Genomic DNA, 21,758 nt, shown 5'->3' with positions numbered 1-21,758 from the left:
ACTTAATCCCAATTCATATTTTTGATTGCGATCAAGTTCATACTCATATTCTAGAGATAATTTAATGTGATTTATTTGAGATTATAACGATAACGAATAATTGTTCTTTATTTGTCATTTTTATTGGATATTTTTCATAACATTTTTATAATCATTTTTATTGATGATCTTTTTCTCTATGAGTCTTTTTAATGTGCAATTTACTTCATTATATTATCTGTCTGATCGATGACCTGCTATTATTATTTGTAATCTATTACGCAATTACACCTTCTCCTGTCCTAAAAAGTCATCGATTTCCTAAATGTTTTACTATTATCACGTGAATTGTCATCATTGATGCTGATGTAATTTTTTAAAATTAAACATCCTGTTTTTAAACGGGTTATTTTAATAGAGAATATGGGTTTTCAGTGTTTTGGTACTGGTACAATTATAGATCAATCCCTATTTTTCATTGACCAATAGAAAGTTCTTTCCTATAAAATAAGATGAGATGTTTCTATGATTAGACCAATCCCCTATATTACTCTTCCTATTTTTAAATGGGATTATTTTTAATATATGATTTGAAGGCATTAGTGTATGTCTTTTTATACGCCCACACATTAATGTGGGCGTATACAGTCGTCGCCCCTGTCTGTCCACAATTGTTTGTGGACACGATAGAGCTAGTTTCTTAATGGATTTTGACGAAACTCGGTGTGAGTGTTTGTTATCACCCAAGGACGAACCCTATTAATAATCAGACGAATCGAAAAATATTTACTATGTTTTATTGCCCTTGTTCTTGAATTGTTTGTGGACACGATAGATAGCTGGTTTCTTGATGGATTTTGATGAAACTTGGTGTGAGTGTTTGCAATCACCCAAGGGTGAACCCTTTTAAAAATCAGACGAATCACATTAATGTGGGCGTATATAGTCGTCGCCCCTGTCTGTCTGTCTGTCTGTCCACAATTGTTTGTGGACACGATAGAGAGCTAGTTTCTTGATGGATTTTGACGAAACTCGGTGTGAGTGTATGAATCACCCAAGGACGAACCCTATTAATAATCAGACGAATCGAAAAATATTTACTATGTGTTATTGTCCTTGTTCTTGAATTGTTTGTGGACACGATAGAGAGCTGGTTTCTTAATGGATTTTGATGAAACTTGGTGCGTGTGTTTGCAATCACCCAAGGATGAATTCTTTCGAAAATCAGACGAATCGAAAAATATTTACTATGAGTTATTGCCCTTGTTCTTGAACTGTTTGTGGACACGATAGTGTGTGGACACGATAGAGAGCTGGTTTCTTGGTGGATTTTGACGAAACTTGGTGAGAGTGTTTGTAATTACCCAAGAACGAACCCTATTAAAAATCAGACGAATCGAAAAATATTTACTTTGAGGTATTGCCCTTGTTCTTGAATTGTTTGTGGACACGATAGAGAGCTGGTTTATTGATGGATTTTGATGAAACTTGGTGTGAGTGTTTGCATTCACCCAAGAATGAACCCTATTGAAAATCAGACGAATCGAAAAATATTTACTATGATTTATTGCCCTTGTTCTTGAATTGTTTGTGGACACGATAGTGTGTGGACACGATAGAGAGCTGGTTTCTTGATGGATTTTGACGAAACTTGGTGTGCGTGTTTGTAATCACATAAGGATGAACCCTATTGAAAATTAGACAAATCGAAAAACATTTACTATGAGTTGTTGCCCTTGTTCTTGAATTGTTTGTGGACACGATAGTGTGTGGACACGATAGAGAGCTGGTTTCTTGATGGATTTTGACGAACTTGGTGTGAGTGTTTGTAATCACCCAAGGATGAAATCTATTGAAAATCAGACGAATCGAAAAATATTTACTATGAGTTATTGCCCTTGTTCTTTAATTGTTTGTGGACACGATAGAGAGCTGGTTTCTTGATGGATTTTGACGCAACTTGGTGTGAGTGTTTGTAATCACCCAAGGATGAGCCCTATTGAAAATCAGACGAATCTAAAAGTATTTAATATGAGTTATTGCCCTTGTTCTTGAATTGTTTGTGGATACGATAGAGAGCTGGTTTCTTAGTAGATTTTGACGAACATGGTGTGAGTGTTTGTAATCACCCAAGGATGAACCCTATTGAAAATCAGACGAATCGAAAAATATTTACTATGAGTTGTTGCCCTTGTTCTTGAATTGTTTGTGGACACGATAGAGAAATGGATTCTTGATGGATTTTGACGAAACTTGGTGTGAGTGTTTGTAATCACCCAAGGATGAACCCTATTGAAAATCAGACGAATCGAAAAATATTTACTATGAGTTATTGCCCTTGTTCTTGAATTGTATGTGGACACGATAGAGAGCTGGTTTCTTGATGGATTTTGACGAAACTTGGTGTGAGTGTTTGTAATCACCCAAGGATGAAGCCTATTGATAATCAGACGAATCTAAAAGTATTTACTATGAGTTATTGCCCTTATTCTTGAATTGTTTGTGGATACGATAGAGAGCTGGATTCTTGATGGATTTTGACGGAACTTGGTGTGAGTGTTTGTAATCACCCAAGGATGAATCCTATTGAAAATCAGACGAATCGAAGAATATTTACTAAGAGGTATTGCCCTTGTTCTTGAATTGTTTGTGGACACGGTAGAGAGCTGGTTTCTTGATGTTTTTTGACGAAACTTGGTGTGAGTGTTTGTAATCACCCAAGGATGAACCCTATTGAAAATCAGACGAATCGAAAAATATTTGCTATGAGTTATTGCCCTTGTTCTTGAATTGTTTGTGGACACGAAAGAGAGCTGGTTTCTTGATGGATTTTGACGAAACTTGGTATGAGTGTTTGTATTCACCCAAGGATGAACCCTATTGAAAATCAGACGAATCGAAAAATTTACTATGGGTTAATGCCCTTGTTTTTGATTGTAAACTGTAAAGAAAACCCATGAAAATTTCACTCTCAGAAACATTCATTTACTGATAACTCTTGTCAACCTCCCGGACAAATTAGCTGCCATAACAAATGTGGGCGTATTACGATGGCATCGCTATTTTTTCGTATTTTTTAGACTATTAGTATGAAGGTAGTAGGTGGATCGTGTGAATCTATAGATTAAAAGCCTTCAGATATAACTCGTGTAATGTAATGGAGGAAGGATTTAAATCTATAGATTCATATACTTCTAATGTTTGTATCTGTTTATATCGGGTCGTCCAGAAAAACAAATGATGACATTTTTCAACTTATAATGTTTTCAAATAAAGTAACCAACAAAAAATTCAAATTCCAAATTGAATGTGTGTTCATATCAAAGATCACATGATGCATTATTTTGTTTACAGTACATGCATCCCAGTTTAGCGACCCTCATTGTGATTCGGGTAGGAGTGCCATCACTCATCTTTTTGAATGGAAATGGTCTGATGTTGCAAAAGAATGTGAACGGTTTCTGGGGCCTTATGGATACTGTGGAGTTCAGGTAAATTTGCTTATAGGTAGTATACGAACAATATTGTATTCATTGATAAACATATAAATTTGTACTTAAATATAAGTAAGGATTCAGAAAAAAGCCAATGCTAATGTTAATTCATCACATAATACAAAGTTCCAAACTATAAAATACTAGTATAAGATAAACAAATTAATAATATCAATATATTATGTTGTACAGCATACAAATATAATATATATCACAATATTGATGATGTGCATATCAAAATATAAAAGAAAAGTGTCGCCATCAACAACTTAAAATACGAGAATCATCTCCAGAGGAAAAATACAAGATCACTCATGATCTATCAATAGGGTAAGTTTAGAAGATCCGTAACTAGGACAGTTATGCACAGTTCACCACTAGGGTCTGTCCGACAATAGGGTAGGTATAGATCTTTTACTAGGTTACAAATATAAGATTCGGCTCTAAGGACAAAATACAAGATTGGCCATTACACTAAGGTTAATACGCAAGAGCACCTCAACTAGGTTGAAATAAAAGATTCACCTCACTAGGGTATGTATACAGGATCCACTAAAACAGATATACAACCTCATATACTAGCTCAAAATACTAAATTTACATCCAGTGAAAATATACAAGATCGCCATTAATACCACCATTTCACCTTGGATTGCTTTGATCTGGGCCAAATTGTCCCCAAAGAAACATTCCAGATCGGTCCGATCGTCCTCTGTCCAGACCAAATAGAACATCTCAAGCTGCTTAGAGGGACATTCCCAAATGATTGTTTTGGTCCCTATCATTTCTGTTGGTCCATCGTAAAGATTTTTGCATCGTCGAAAACCTACTTGGGGGGTGGGGGTTGGGGGGTCTGTAAGATCGCCTTAGTCCTCCGAGGGTCGGGTACCGAACAGTGTAGCCGAAAGCCTGCGTCAACATTCGCGCGAACAACGGCGCATATTTCCAGATACGAAAAACTTAACCGATGATTTTTGAAGCAGCAGTATCAGACCTGAGAGATACTATCCAAAAATAATCTTTGCGATATGGCTGTAAATGGTAATAAATCGCGGCGTATTTTTGAAATCGCTCGAAAAAATCTTGTTGACAGTGAATTTTTTCGCCCGTACAAATCGCCGGAATAAAAAATGTTCGATATTTTAAGCCGATTGGCAAAGTCGCTGACAAATTCGATCATCTGTCCGTATCCGGCAAATTTTATCGGCCGATTAATATATCTCTTTGACGTGATCCAGAATTGAGGACTCGCGAGAAAGAAGAAGAATTGGCGATTCTCTGGTCTGAGAGGTTATGCCTTTTTGACATTACGATTCCTGCTTACTTGGGCCGTCGTCATCCATGTCCGTCCGTCGATCCGTCCACAATTGCTCGTAGACACTCTGGAAGGAACAATTCTTGACAGATTTTGACGAAACTTGTATGAATGTTTGTAATCACCCCAGGATGAACTCTATTGAAAATCAGAAAAATCGAAAAATATTTAGTGTGAGTGATAGCCCTTGTTTTTTACGCTTTTACGTAATAGATTTCGGGGAAGGGGGGTTTGATTCTCCCAAATGTACAGGCCTAGGGTGGAGTAGACACTTTATTAAGAAATTAGGATTAAGGGTCTTGATATTGGGGTTTCTTCTATTCTGATTCTGATCTGAAAATAGAGAAGTATAGTAGCTGTTATGTACTGATTGTTTTTATTTTGCTATGAACAATATTATCATTTAAGTTCTTATTTTTTGAATATGCAACTATCATTTTCTGCTTATTGACATAGGGGAATTTCTCTTGAAGACTCTTATAGTGGGCATGAACTATCTTGCTTGCTCGATTGCTGGTTAACGGGACAACAAAAGGTGCTATGCCTACATTATGGTGAATATTTAGTCCTATAGGTATTGCTGTATTCAATGTCTCAATCCAATGGGCTTCCCTAGATTGACGAAATTTGGTAGTTTCATCTTCGGGCAAGTCGGTTTCTAAGCGCTCAATTGGGATTAGGCTGAGATCGTCTATTGAATTGTCGTCAAGGTTGAAATGATTAGAAACAGACTTGTCTTTCTTTAATTTGATATCCGACCTATGAGCATTAAAACGAGTTCGTAAATTGTTCTTAGTTTCTCCTACTTATTGTTTCGGACCTTTCTTGCATGAAATTAAATATATTACATTCGAATGTTCACATTTTAGATGTTCCTGGATCGGGTACCTTTTATTCGTAGAGTTGCTTACAAAATAATGAGTTTCTGATATAAAGGGGCATGTTTTGCATCTGATGGACAAACATGGAGCACTTCTTAAACCTGGAGGTACTACTTCTGCATAAAGCCTGTTTTGGCTGCTAAGGTGGAATTTTTTATGTTTCGTAAAAAAATAGTTTAGAGTACCCACACTCTTTCAGTTTTGAGAAAACAATCGTACAGGCTTGATTGGAATCAGAAGATCTTGAGCAAATTCGATGAAATCGTAAAACTTGTGACTTAATTATACCAGAAAAGATAACTGGTTTTGACTAAATCGGCATGAATATTGTTAATCATATTAGCAGTTTCTTTGAAAATTGGTTTCGGTCAAATGGCATAATGTTTAGGATTATTCAGTTGATTCTCTGCTTCTGAAACGTAATCCTCCATATTCAGAACGACACAACATGAACCTTTGTCACTCTTTTTAATAACAATGCTATCATCTTTCTTAAGTAAGGTTAATGCTTCACGTTCCACTCTTGTGAGATTAGGCTTTTCGTGTGTTATGGAAAGGTTCGCTGTTTGGCTATTCATACTTGCAAATGCCTTCAATATTTCAGGAAGGATGGCGGCCTGAGGGGGTGTCTACGTGGATTTAGGAATAAACATTGTTCTAGCACCACTTAAGGAAAAAATTATGTGCAGCTAAGATTTCGTTGAAATCGTTCAATGGATGGTCGGGGATAATTCAAGTTGGCTATCTTTGGTGTGGGAATAAATTTTAGACAACGGTCTAAGAATCAATGCAATGCTGAAGGGGTGTGAGAATATTGCGGCTCAAGTTAACTTCAGTTTGGCCTAGCGGTGGCCTCTCAGTATTTTTATCCCCAGTAAGACTTACTCGATGCTTGAAGCTGGTGTATCCAAAACAAATAAATACTGTTTGCTGTTTCTTTAGACCAATGAAGATTATCAACGAATTCTTCTTCGTAGGGTGGTAAGATTGTTGCGCTGTTGTTGATGGTGCTGGGGTTCTGTTGTGCTTTCTTCGAGATTTTATTTGAGATGGGCATACATGTCAAGAGGATCTTGGTGTTTGGGAAGGTTTTGTACGGATTTTTTTTTTGGGCTTGGTTAAATGAGGTCCCTTGGTAGCTGATCACGGTTGTTGAGGCCTACATGGAGAATAACGGTAGTAGGTTTGGGATCATGGTCGTATGATTCCAGGATTGACTGTATGTGATGATTTGGGCACATGTATTTCAGTGTCTGAACTGGGTTTGGTAATTCGATTCAGGTTAGATGATCCTATAATTAGGGTAGATTTCTTTAGAGCAGATAGATCCCATAATGTCCTTGGTTTGGTGATGTAGGGTTTGGAAGCGGATATAATGGTTGTCGACGGGGTGATTGGTACTGGTTTGGTAGTTGTTAGAATTGTAGCATTGGGAACGGACTGGGATCTGGTTCGAGGGGGGGGGGGGGGTCTGGATACACGCCTCGACTTGGATGGAGACTGAGGGCTGGTTTTCTGGTCCAAAAACGCACAGAAGGAAGAAAGATTGGTGGATTCTGGATCACGCGGTGAAGATTCAGATGGCGTAGAAGGGGAAGAGGAGTACCTTCTCTACGAGAACGTTTACCTATGTCTGCCGGACTAGGAGTAGGTGAACTTCGGGTAAGTTCTTGAAACCAACCATTAAATATCTTGCTAGTTTAATAGTGTTAGTGATTGGCCATGTTGTGGATTCTCCAATTAAAGTCATGCTACCTATTGTGATACGACGAAGAAAAGCTATTTCAATATCTTTAGTTAATGAGTTTAATATTCTCGTTTCTACTTCAATTGATGGTGTTATTACGGGTATGTAAAGTTGGAGGTTCGTTATTTCTAATTTTGCATCTGAAGCATTCTCTCCAAAGAATTTCTCTTTGTAGATGAATTTTATATGGTAACCCTATGGAAACTTTTCTGTATTCCAATAGACCGAATAAAGGATATAACTTCCAATTTACGTAATTACCCCACCTATTATTCTCAACAACATTATTGTAGTGAAGTACTCGTTTTTCAAATCCATGATTACCTGCTCGTCCTACTCTTTCTATTGTGTTTCGAGCAATAGCTCTCATTCTATCTTCATTTGCATTATTTGGAACATTTCTTATCGGTTCTTTTAAAACACTTCCATCACCAACATCGGGTATCCTTCCTTAGACTGAATCGTAGTTTTTGGGATATAGAACTGTTTTCAACATTGTGTCAAATTCTCCAGGGTGTTTAATAGTTTCTATGGGATTTGAACCAGCTTCCAAAACCATTTCAGTAAATAAAGATGGGAAGAAATTGTTTTCTAACGTTGTGTTGGTTTGTGGTACACGATTCTCATTAGAGTTCCGTCTTTGATTTTGAAATCGCATCTGAAATAGGCATCAGACAGAAGCAACCAATTCGATAATGAATTAATCTCGAAAGTGACCCTACCCCCATCATTTAGCTGAGACCTAGAGCCTACGGTTGGTGATATGATAATGTAATCTTCTTCGAAACCATTTACCCCCATGGAAATGCAGTTTTAGGTTTTAATAAATGCAATTGTTTACAAAATTAATTTTTAATACAGAAAATTTAACCATAAACAATTACATCTATACTGATATACACTTCAATGTTATCTCCCCTCTTACACAAACAGTAAATATATTTTAGGGCTCCTAGAGTATCGGTAGTCATAGTTCTTACACAATCAGCTAGTAGTCATAGTTCCTAGAGAATCGCTAGATATGCGTCACATGAATTATATCCTTTTCCAAAACGCTTGCCCTCTTTGTATCTCCCCACTGTCTGCGATGGTTCGAAAGTCATAATGACTGGCTACGTCCTAGCCGGTTAGGTTAGGCGTCATTTTACATTTAAACAACAACGACACACACTTTATGACAGATAATGATGACATTTATTGTGTGACATATGCAGTTTTGGTTGTGCGCTCTGACCAGAATCGGAAAAAAACTAGAATCGTAGACGGTGCTAATGCAGTGCCTGTTCTATGTGATATATCGGTGAAATGTTGCATTGAGTCACAGTGAGATTTCTTATTAAAAAAAAGCTTGTGGACATTCGGTAGTAAAAAATTGATAAACGTTCGGTAGTGAAAAGACGCATGAATTTGATACTATTCGGCACTAAACGATGTTATTATTCGGTAGTATAAAGCCGAATTTTCAAATGGGTGTAGAACCAAAAGTTAACGATGCACAACAAAAATGGGAACATCTGTGGATAGATCTCGCCAAAGGCACAACTTTTGTTCTGGTCAAAAGGTCAACAAAGGATATGAGCCTTACAAGTTTTGAAAATTGTTGAGTTTATACGGCAAAAACCAGCTACTAAAGAAGCCGGTACAAAATTTTCAAATTCAAGTTCGAAGAACGCACTGCAACTGGAGTCGTGCCACGGTACCAAAGCAGTGCGCTGATACATCGGTGAAAAGTTGCATTTTAAAGTCAAAGGTTAATGAGACCCGGATGTGCCACGCCCACTTTAAAATTTTGGTATGTCTGTTATGATGTGTAGAATGTTAAAAAATTTCAAAAATGTCAAGTCTTTACAATCATTTGATCATGAGATATATATACATAGTTATAGTCAACGGTGACTGTCGGTGGATTATAGAATTACGCACAGTTACTATAGAAGTCTAAAAAAGCGCAATTTTAATCAAAATACCACGTGTTATATTTTGAAAGAATAGATTACGTGTATTAAGGACATTAAGAGAAATTTCACGTATGTAAATTAGGTCACGTGACAGAGCTCTTCAAAGTTAAAAATCCGCAATTTTTAATTGACTGTAAAACCAGAAGTTAACGATGCACAACAAAAGTGAAGATATTATCGGATATGTCTCGTTATGGGCAACGACTTTTGTTCAGGTCAAAAGGTCAACTAAAAGTAATATGAAGTTTAAAAAATTGCTGTTTTCGGACGACTGCAAAACCGGAAGTAAATATCGGACATCAAAGATCAAAGTAGGAGTAGTGTATGAGCTTATATATTGGTCGCACGAGGATTCCCCATTCCATTTCATTTCATGGGGAAAATGCGACCAATATATAAGCTCCCAAAAAAGACCTGAACTCCCTACATTTCATAAATTCTTACGTCAAAACATCCTTCATTTCATAAATTCTTACACTAAAAAATACCCTTCATTTCATAACTTCTTACACTAAAAAAAGACCTAAACTCCCTATAAATTATTACACCCTATACACCATAAAACACCTTCAATCACTTTCCTACATTCCATCAAAAAAGCATATTAAAAATACCCTTATATAAAAATAACAACATTTTTTAATAGCCTCGTTTTAAATAATGTTATTTTTAGTCTAGAAACTTCTAGAAAAAAGGGAGATAACGCTTTTTGGAAACACAATTTATTCGTTAAAACTCATTTAAAAACACGAACAACACAGATTCGAAGATTATTCGGGCCACGGTATCTTTTCTTCATTATTTCTCTAGGTAAAACAATAATTCCAATTTCAAAAAACAAATAACTCATTTCAACCGGAGCGAAAGCCATCGGCTCAATCGCGGAAGCGGGAAAGAGTATAAGCGACACAGTGAAACAATCTAACGATTTGAAAGAATTAGAGCTAATAAGAGAACTTCGAAACAGGAGATTAGAAGAAAGGAAAGGAAAAGATTTTAAAGATATAGGATAAAAATGATAGTCACTCACGCTCCAAAAACTTATTTTGGTTCAGATATACAAAATCATTGGGTTCTCTTCCTGGCTTTCGATGGGCGAAATATCCCGGAGAAAAACATCTTCCCGGTCATAATTACACTGGTCCCGGTACTAGGTTAGATCTGCGAGTAGACGAAAACGATAAACCCAAACCAAGGGAAGAACCAGTCAATAGAGTTGACGCCGCTGCGCTTAAACACGACATACTATACAGAAATAAAGACATAAACTTCAGACACGAAGCAGACAGACAAATGATAAAACGGGATTATCAGTCAAACACGCATTTGAAACAATCTAACCGTCATCCAGAAAAACTGTGGGTAGATAAAGGAAGTGAATTTTATAACAAAAATATGAAATCTCTGAGATTTGAAATTTACAGCACGCATAATGAAGGTAAAGCTGTAGTTATTGAGAGATATAATAGAACTCTAAAAAATAAATTATTCAAAAAGTTCACGGAATTGAAATCTCAAAAATGGCTTAAAATATTACCAGAGGTTGTAGATGAATACAATAACAAAATTCATTCATCGATAGGTGTCACACCAACACAAGCCTCGAGTAATCCAAATATTATAAAGTCAATTAACGCGCAACATAACTACGAAAATGAAATATTGAATTTAAATATCAAACCCAAATTTAAAGTCGGAGATCGAGTTCGTATTTTCAAATATAAAAGCAAATTCGAAAAAGGTTACGTTGCATACTGGACTAACGAAATATTTATCGTTGATAAAGTAAACACCTCATCACCTCCGACATATGAATTAATCGATCAAGACAAAGAACAAATCATAGGTAGGTTTTATCAAAACGAACTTAAAAAATGAGTATCTTTCTCGATAATATGGAAACGATACAACCACAAACTTTCAACTTATGAGATGGGCGAATGAGTTAAATATATCTCCGTTTTATTATTGTATGAGAGATGAAAGAAATGATCTGAAATATAAGAAAGGTAAATTTTACGCTATAACAAATATACATATTTCCGATCAAAAAGGAGTTCATCATTCTGCTTTGTACAAAGACTCTTCAAATGACTTATATTTCTTCGATTCTTATGGATTAGAACCCACTGGAGAGATAGTGGAATTGACTAATAAACCAATCAAATGTTCTACCTTTCAAATTCAATTACCGGGACAGAAGTTTTGTGGACAGCTTCACTTTGGGTTTTATATCAGTTGAGTTTAGGAAAACAGTTTGAAGAAATTGTAATAAATTTAACTCAATAAAAATGACGAACGAGTTTGGATTAGGTTTAGAAACTAAAAAACATAACACCACAGCGTGGATAAATAAAGCGAAACCTTACTTTGTGGATCAAATCGGAGACACTCTTCAAGGTGATTTAGATATGAACAATTTCAAAGTAACTAATTTAAAGTCTCCGGAAAACGATAATGACGCTGTTCACAAGAAATATTTTCGGGAACAAATAAATTCAATTGAAGTAAATAAAAACCATTGATGTGATGTGAAACGATTCTTCAAACGTCAACTAAATATTAAAAATTTTGTTAATGATACTAAACTACAACAAGAGGTAAAAGGTTTAATAAGTTTTATTCAAAAAGAATTGGTCGACGTTGCGAATAAAACTGAGTTACAAAATTTAATTTCATTAATATCTAAATTAGAGGATAAGATTGCAAAACAAAAATTAGACATTCAACAATTAATAGATAACATTCCAGATGAAAATGAAGATTTCAACAGGAATTAAATGCTCTGGAAACTAAACTTAACAGTGAATTACAAAAAGAACTAACAAATATTAAACAACAAATACAAAACATAGATGATAGCGAAATCAAAACCTATATTCAGCAACAAATACAAAATATTGATGATAGCGAAATCAAAACCTATATTCAACAACAAATACAGAACATTGATGATAGTGTTATTCAACAACAGATAACCACTATTAATAACCTAGTTTTGAAACAGGACAAAAATAAAGTCGCATTAGAAAAAAAGTATCTCAAGGAAGGAAATAAATCATATTATTTTACTCTTCCATTTGGAAGATTGAGTATTAGGTATGCTTCTGTTACTGATAATATTGATCAACTCCTGAAGGTAATTCCTTTAATATGTTTCTTGGTGATTATCCATCAACTTTTACTTCTTTAAAGGAAAACTTGCAATTGAAATAACTTTTCCTTTTCAGGTAAAAGTTGAAACAACATTCTTCAGACAAAACTTTCGTTTATCTAAAAAATTTAACGCTCAAAAAGTTCTTCAGTTTATAAATGATAGAGACAAAAATGTAGAATATAAAGAATATGAAAGTAACAACGAAAACAACAAGGTTAATCACTTATATGAAATTAAAACGAGTGGAAAATATTATATAGATAGGTTTAGAATGTTAATCGTACCAGATAATGAAGAAGACGATCTTTCATTGAGTGAATTTAATATGATATTTGAAACGGAAAGTCTTATTGAAAATCCAAAACCACAAAAAGAACTAACATCACCCAGTTATGACTTTTTATGAACATCAGGCATTGAATTTGTAAAACTATATTTTGTTAATAACAGTTATTCACACGAAGATAGCTCTTCAACTGATTTATTTACCTCAGTCGATATTCATAAAAATCAACAAGATTAAAAAAAATTTAATATTTTCATCAATAATTGAATGAAATTATGGAATAGAAGTTGGAGGTATACATACTTGTAGATGTATGATAAGAATCAATATCGAAAAACCAAAATTTTCAGTTCATCTGAATAAGATTAATGATTCGAAACAACAAATATCGTTTGTTAGTGTAGAAGTTTTTATTATTAAACCTGAAATAATTATAACAGATAATGAAAAAATAATCCCTTGTGGTGCTCTTACTAGGCATCCTATTGTAGATATTAAACACTTTCCATATTTTGGTTTATCAGAAATTCATTTAATTTAATTACCTAAAAAACTCGAAAGTAGACAACAATATGTGATAGACAAACAAAACGAACTAAAAGAAAAACTAAAACAATTCAACAAATGCAGGAAAACGTGGAGTAGAATCGATTGTGTTTTCAAAACATTCAAGTACAGTTTTAACAGTAGGGATAACGATGGCAACAGCCGTTACGTAACCGGTGGACTAATGCTTCCAATAATTGTCCCAACTGTATTAGCCGCGTTCACTGCCGTTCAAACTTCATCTTGTGGATTTATTACTTTAGGTTTTACATCAAAAAAGAAAGCTCATTATAGAAAGAAAACAGAAATTTTAAATTAATTTTAATTAATAAATTATTCATTTTTTTCGAAAGATCAAGAGAAGATAAGAACATAACCATTGAAGAATTAGAAAAATTCAATGAAATTTTAGATAAATTTGATGTCGAAATATCATCAATAAAAGTTAAAAATTCCTAGTTAAAAATAGTTGCTTAAAACATATGAATAAAATTGAAATTTTTAGACGATGAAGAATTCATATCAAATGAACTTTTTTCCAATGTTATTAAGCTTATCACTCATGAATTTTTAACATTTAAAGGCCAAATTGAATTAGATGGAGAGATAATTCAAGATGGGAGGACACAAACAATACATGCAATTTGTAGGCTTTAATGCCAAAACTTTTCGCAATTTCTTCGCAACAGTGGATAATAAATCGGATGCTTCTGATTGGTATTTCACAGGAAAAATGATTTTACGTAAAAACAATTTCAAAGAAATAAAAGATCAAAAAAGGGTAGTGGTGTTACCCTACTCAAAAAGATCAATGAATATAGCGCTATAAATTGTTATATACCAACCAATGGATACTGCTTTGTAAAGTGCGTCAATCGTGTTTTAAACGAAGACTACACGAGAGAATTTCAAGATTTCACGAACAGTTTTTCAAAATCAAACAGAAAAGGAGTTATGACAACTGCTAGAATCTGTGAATTCAATAAGAAATTTAATACTTATTTTCAAATTTATATGCCCAAACATAGACATTTTCAACCAAAGAAAGTATCCGAAGAATTAGATTGGGTATTTTACTTACATAAATCACATTTCTGTCTCATTAGAAGAAATAACAAAACCTTAGGCATTACAGAAATAGAAGATAATTACGATGAAAACGTATGGAGAACTTGTGAAGATGATAATGCGATAACGCAAGTTTCACCTCTAAAACTAAACGTTTTTCCAACCATTCACGATGATTGTTTATACGTTTATAGTTTATAACTAATTCATTCACCGATGAAGATTTACAGAAAAAATGGAAAAGACAGAAAGAAATAAAGGGTAACCAGTTGATAATCTTCATTGGTCTCCAGAAACAGCAAACAGCATTTATTTGTTTTGGATACCCCAGCTTCAAGCATCGAGTAAGTCTTTAAACTAAGTACTGGGGATAAAAATACTGAGAGGCCACCGCTAGGCCAAACTGTAGTTAACTTGAGCCGCAAAATTCTCACACCCCTTCAGCATTCAATCTTAGACCGTGGACTTAAATTTATTCTCACACCAATGATAGCTAACTTGAATTATCTCCGACCATCCATTGAACGATTTTAACGAAATCTTAGCTGCACATATTTTTTTCGAAACCACCCCCCACGTGGTGCTAGAACAATGTTTATTCCTAAATCCACGTGGACACCCCCTCAGGCCGCCATCCATTCTGAAATATTGAAAGCATTTGCGAGTATGAATAGCCAAACAGTGAACCTTTCCATAACACACGAAAAGCCTAATCTCACACGAGTGGAACGTGAAGCGTTAAACTTACTTAAGAAAGACGATAGCATTGTTATTAAAAAGAGTGACAAAGGTTCATGTTGTGTTATTCTGAATAGGGAGGATTACGTTTCAGAAGCAGAGAATCAACTGAATAATCCTAAACATTATGCCATTTTACCGAAACCAATTTTCAAAGAAACTGCTAACATGATTAACAATATTCTTGCCGATTTAGTCAAAACTAGTTATCTCAAACAGAAACAATATGACTATCTGTCTGCCAAACCTGATTGACGCTTTTTGGATGACATTTTTATGGTTTGGACTTATTCTATCGAACAGTTTCGGGAATTCTTTGAAATTCTCAACAACCACCATCCTTCTATCAAACTAACCGCAAACGTGAGTGACAAAAGCATAGACTTTCTCGATACCACAGTCTTTAAGGGAGATTCCATAGCAGAAACAAATAAACTGGATATTAAAGTGTATTTCAAAGAAACTGATACTCATCAACTCTTGCACAAGAGCTCCTTTCACCCAAAACATACCTTTTCTGGTATAATTAAGTCACAAGTTTTACGATTTCATCGAATTTGTACAAGATCTTCTGATTTCAACCAAGCCTGTACGATTGTTTTCTCAAAACTGAAAGAGCGTTGGTACTCTAAACGATTTTTACGAAACATAAAAAATTCCACCTTAGCACAGATAGCAGCTAAAACAGACTTTATGCCGAAGTACCTCCAGGTTTAAGAAGTGCTCCATGTTTGTCCGGTAGATGCAAAACATGTCTCTTTATATCAGAAACTCATTATTTTGTAAGCAACTCTACGATTAAAAGGTACCCGATCCAGGAACATCTAACATGTGAACATTCGAATGTAATATATTTAATTTCATGCAAGAAATGCCCCAAACAATATGTAGGAGAAACTAAGAATAATTTACGAACTCGCTTTAATGTTCATAGGTCAGACATCAAATTAAAGAAAGACAAGCCTGTTTCTAATCATTTCAACCTCGACGGCCATTCAATAGACGATCTCGCCCTAATCCCAATTGAGCGTATTGAAATTGACTTGCCCGAAGATGAAACTACCAAATTCCGTCAATCTAGGGAAGCCAATTGGATTGAGACATTGAATACAGCAAGACCTAAAGGACTAAATATTCATCATAATGTAGGCATAGCACCCTTTGTTGTCCCGTTTAATACAACCGGCAATCGAGCAAGGAAGATAGTTCATGCTCACTATAAGTGCCTTCAAGAGAAATTCCCCCATGTCTAAAAGCAGAAAATGATAGTTGCATATTCAAAAAATAAGAACTTAAATGATAATATTGTTCATAGTAAACTAAAAACAATCAGTACATAACAGATACTATACTTATTTTTTCTAATTTCAGATCAGTATAAGAACAGAAGAAAACCCAATATCAAGACCCTTAATCCTAATTTCTAAATAAAGTGTCTGCTCCACCCTAGGCCTGTACATTTGGGAGAATCAAACCCTCCCTTCCCCGAAATCTATATCCTATCGGTACAGTGAATGTTGAAGACTGTAAATAATCTGACGTTTGTATTTATTAAAAAATCCACCGTTTATCAAATTGCAATGTATATTTATCACTACGATATCATTCTCGATATTAGCTTTGTGTGGTGCTAAAGCGGATTGCGTGTATATTTGTTTATCAAATCCTAGTAAAGCATTCAATGAATTTTCTACGTTGAAATCAACTTGACTATTATTTCTTAATATCAATTTTTCCCTTCCCCGAAATCCATTATCTGTTGATATTTTTATTTGATTATTTTTTCGTTGATATTTCTAATGGAATTTTAAACAGAGACATACTTTAATCCCAATTCATATTCTTGATTGCGATCGAGTTCGTACTCATAATCTAGAGATAATTTAATGTCTGATTTATTTGAGGTGATAACGAATAGTTGTTCTTTATTTGACATTTTTAATCACGCTTTTATAATCATTTTTATCTATGATACCTTTTTCTAGGAGTCTTTTTAGTATACAATTCACTTCATTATATTGTCTGTGCGATCGATGCCCTTCCTTCATTGCCGCTAATATTACTCGTAATCTATTAAGTATTTCCTCGTTGTTGTCGGATAAAAAAGTTATACCTTGTCCAGATGCCACCATATCATCGAAATCGTGTATTTCTTGTATGATTGGTGTATAATCTGATGCATAATCATTTGATACCTCTTCTGATTCATCATCTTCATATTCATCAGGAATAACTTTATCTAAATATGTTTCAACTGCTTTCGATCTTCTTGTTTCGGGTCCCGACTTTCTTATTACATGTAGAAATTTTGAGTATGCTAGTAAATCCTTGTAATCGGCAATGCCAATATACCCACCATTCATTAAATCTATTAATCCTCTCGTTAATGTAAATATTAAGTGTTTTTGTATCAATTTTGAATATCGGGGAATTTGCCCTAAATTTTATTTTAAATCCATTAAACAATAACCCCTATGTGATTGGTGAAACTCTCTGGTAAATCTGCTTTAGGGTTTGAAAAAAGACTATTAATATCATCTAATGTCTAATTATAATACCACCATATGGATTCGGATCTGGGTGATGAGGTTCTATAGGAGGTGGGTGTTCTATAGGAGGGATGAGTCTCTTTTTAATATCCTCTTGAGATTTTAATATGGGTTGAAATAGAGTAGTAGATTTTCCGTTAATCCGAGTTGTTGTAATCTGTTATTTTCAACTTGGGTCTTTATTTTATTCTTAGCTTTGATATATTCTTTATTTCTTTTTAAAATATTATTCCAATCGCTACTCATTTTAAAAAAATAAAATTAACATATGTCGATCATAACTCTTTCACCCGCGGGTTTTCTAGTATTTACAAATACATATCCATGTTCATCTGGGTTTCTCCATTGAGCTTTACAAACTTTTTTGAATGTATTTCTGTCCATTCCGTGATTTATCGACTGAATGATTTGAGATAAATCTTTATCGTTTAATTCAAATAATAAAAAAAACAATTCGCATTGTTTCTAATGAACATAGAATCCATCCCGTAAAAAGATTGAGACTGGTATATGCAGTGACAGGTGCGAAGAATTCTTGTTGAACAGCTTGATTTCTTTGCGCAACGCAGTCGTCAAACAATATTCAAACAAAAGTTCTTTCGTTTGCTATCAATATTAGACAAGTCTAGATCATTAACATTTTTCGTAAGAAAAACTTTTATATCCGTTGGATTCTTTCCTTTTATGTAGTTATCTATGATATCTTTTATTTCCACGTCTTCTTCGTTTTCTTCGTAATATTGAAATAGGTCTTGAACATCTGTCTATGGTAGATATTCTAAAGCTTTGAGGAATTGATAATACGATTGCTCTGGTGTTGTTGTGTAGATATACAAAGAATCGAAATCTAAAAGGTTTGGTGTTGTCAACATGTTAAAAGTGAGATGAGTTTTCCCAGAACCGGAACTACCGCATATACACATGAGCATTGGGTTATTAGGAAATGTTTCTGAATGATTAAATTTTTTGCCCATTTTTATTATTTCAATTTGTTCCAAAAATAACTCCTTCTCCTTTATACTTTGAAAGATATATTCCTTCTACAGTGTGTATATTTCTTAAAAATATTCCATTACAGTTATGTTTGACTTTTATAGAGAATTTTGTCATTTCAAGATGGCTGCTGATCTGATACTTCTGGGACGAATTTCATCATTTGAAATCTTTTATAAACAATTTTAGCATGATGCAAAACGAATTTTTCAGATATCTATAAAATTCCAGAAGTTGAAATTTCAACTTTAAAAGCGAATGACGTCAAAGCCAGAAGTGATACAAACATTTTGAAAAATAATTTTGTTCGCAATCAAAATGTCTATTTAATTTTCAGATCGATTGAAATAAAATTGTCGAAGTTGAAAAAAAAGCTAAAGTTAAAACAAAAGAAAAGTCAGCCACAAAAGTCAAAATTTTAAATTTTTAAAGTGCAATCCTTTAGTCATTTGCTTAAAGTAATGAAGAAAAGAAAAATTACGTTCAATTAGAATTAGAAATAATTTATGAATGGTTAACGTCCTACGTCACTTCCGGTTGGATCTGACAGATCGAAACAAAAGACTGGATGATTGAGTGAAAACTCTGTGTATTCAAACTGAAGAGTATTTCCAAACAGTTTTTATAGTTTCTGTACAATTCGTTGTAATCTTTTTTGGAAGGATCAATTGTCAAAGGTTGATTGGGATAATTATCGTTGTTCAATCTGACTTGAACTTTGATAATGATGGGATCTTGACTATGGTTCAATGTCACTCTGAAAATGTTGTTGTTGTTTGTCTGAGAGTCTGGCAAGTTTTTGAAACCGACCATTAGATATCTCGCTGCTTTGACGGTGTTGGTGATTGTCCACGTGGTGGATTATCACGTTAAAGTCATGCTACCTACCGTGTTACTACGAAGAAAAGCAATTTCGATGTCTTTGGTTAAAGAATTGAATATTCTCGTTTCCACTTCTATGGAAGGAGTGATTACCGGTATGTAAAGTTGGATATTCGTTATTTCCAATTTTGCGTCATAGTTTTTTTCACCAAAGAATATCTTCTTGTCGTTTATTTCTCTTTGCAAAAGAATTTTATACGGCAAACCTCTTTCTTCTTGTTGAACGAATATTGAATAGGATCATACAATTGAAAGATTGGATCCAATCTGTAATTTTTGCTTGCCATTTTTATCCAATGATTTTAAACCCTTTTCATTGCTTTTCTAGGGCTTGTCATTCTAGTCTCTTGTTTCTTAGTTCTCTTATTAGCAGCAGTTCTTTAAGTTCGTCAGATTTTTTCACTGCATCACTTATATTTACTCCTGCTTTTGCAACAGATCCAAGAGCTTGCGCTTCAGATGAAATGAGGGATTTATTGTTTAAGACAAAGTTGGCTACATTTGGGATGAGAGATGATAGAGCTGAGAAGAAACCGTCTCCTTCGAATTTTTTTTTGTTCGTGATTTAAAATTAAAGACATCATATTTTTAATGGGTTTATTTTACACTGTATTATTATAGTGATTCTTGTGTGGTTGGGTATTTATTTTCTGGTGCATATGTAGTATGGAGAATGCTGAGCCTATTAGTTTGGGGTTGGGGGAGTCTGTTATAATACATTTTAGCAGTTGTGTCTTTTCTGATATGACGCATGGAGAATGCTGAGCATATTAGTTTGGGGAGTCTGTTAAAATACATTTTAGCATATCTTTTCGGATAAGACGCATTGAAAAAGCTGCGCATGCGCAGAAGTAAAATGCGTCATATCCGAAAAGATATATACTACTATCGAGTCTCACTCTAACTATTAGGTCCAAGAACCATGGATTTATACTTATAAAATGAAGACGTGTTTTCTATTTTTCCTTATTATCTTTTTGATATAATATACTTACTTGCAAAAGTCCCATAAAACATAACTGAGCAAGACTTTTATCTAGAAATGTTCTCGTGAAGTAACCTTCATGCTGTAACATTCAGAATATATCCATCCAGAATTGAATTTCAACTGAAAAGCCATCACGACCTCTGCTTCTGAGTTGCATTTGCATTTCCTTTCCAAATAATTTTTCGACTAAAACCATCAATGCATCAATGGATACATATACCAAAAGGTTTCACCATATCATAGTGCCAAATTTAATTGGGTTCCATCGTAAAGTATAATCGACGACTCAGCCTCTGTTTTCAACGAAATGTTACACCATTGCCATCAATCAATAGCATTAAATGGTAAAACGTTTCTTGCGTTACAACATAACCATTTCCAATCGCTCGAGAATGAAACCATCTGTAGGCATGATTAACAGCCGAAATTTTCGATTCGCCTAAAACAAACACCGCTAAATTAACGATATTTAAAAAACGTTTCTTTCTAAAGAGTCGATGTTTCGCTTCAAGTGCCTATAACTAATCTCCACACCAAGACAAATTTGGAGTAGTTGCAATATCTCTGTTTACGAGTATTCACATAGGAAAAGGTGATTAATTTCGACATAGTAAGCTAAAATTAATGATAATATAACCATTTTATTCTTCTGTTAAGACAATTTATGTCGAAATTAAATAATCAATCGGTTTAATTTCGACATAGTAAGTTAAAATTAATGATAATATAATTATTTTTTTCTTGTGTTAATATGGTCTCAGGACGCTTCCGTAGAATGATCATATTTATGAAATAATGCATAAACTGAAAAAACAGATTATGTGTATGGTTTTATTTCTCCTAGATTTTTGATATTAATAAAAGATGAAAAACCACTTAATTTGATAAAAGCTAATTTGGATCATTAGGGGAGAAATATTGAAATTGACAAATTTTGAATATTTAAGGGTCAGTTTGAAGTTTTTTTTATATTTTCTTAATACATAAATCAATTGTTATTCATAAATCGGAATTAAATAAAGAATTTGAAATAATTTTCAAATCGCCCCAGCATCGACCTTTTTATTGTGCAGCAAGACTTAAAATAATCAGTATTAGTGAAAAACAAATAATTCAACCAGAATATCTTTATACAGTATTTAAAGATAAAGAAATTAATCAAACGCTTGAGTTAGCG

At 34.0% G+C, this 21,758-nt stretch overlaps 2 protein-coding genes across 2 annotated transcripts; both read left to right on the top strand.

The window, feature by feature from the left end:
- Window positions 1-3,317: 3,317 nt before the first annotated feature.
- On the top strand, window positions 3,318-3,470 carry LOTGIDRAFT_60689 (hypothetical protein; the record flags this gene model as incomplete). Its single annotated transcript, XM_009048999.1, has 1 exon — window positions 3,318-3,470. A coding segment is annotated over one exon (153 nt), but the record flags the coding sequence as incomplete, so codon positions are not given.
- Window positions 3,471-11,665: 8,195 nt separating this feature from the next.
- LOTGIDRAFT_157238 (hypothetical protein) lies at window positions 11,666-12,937 on the top strand (the record flags this gene model as incomplete). Its single annotated transcript, XM_009048998.1, has 3 exons — window positions 11,666-11,881; window positions 12,148-12,513; window positions 12,605-12,937. The coding sequence occupies 3 exons, from the start codon at window positions 11,666-11,668 to the stop codon at window positions 12,935-12,937; spliced, it is 915 nt and encodes a 304-aa protein (XP_009047246.1).
- Window positions 12,938-21,758: the final 8,821 nt, after the last annotated feature.

The sequence above is a fragment of the Lottia gigantea genome (genome assembly GCF_000327385.1).
Source record: "Lottia gigantea unplaced genomic scaffold LOTGIsca_13, whole genome shotgun sequence".
In the NCBI taxonomy this organism is placed as follows: domain Eukaryota; kingdom Metazoa; phylum Mollusca; class Gastropoda; family Lottiidae; genus Lottia; species Lottia gigantea.
The sequence above is the reverse complement of the archived record's forward strand: the minus strand, read 5'-3'. Positions and strand labels throughout refer to the sequence as shown.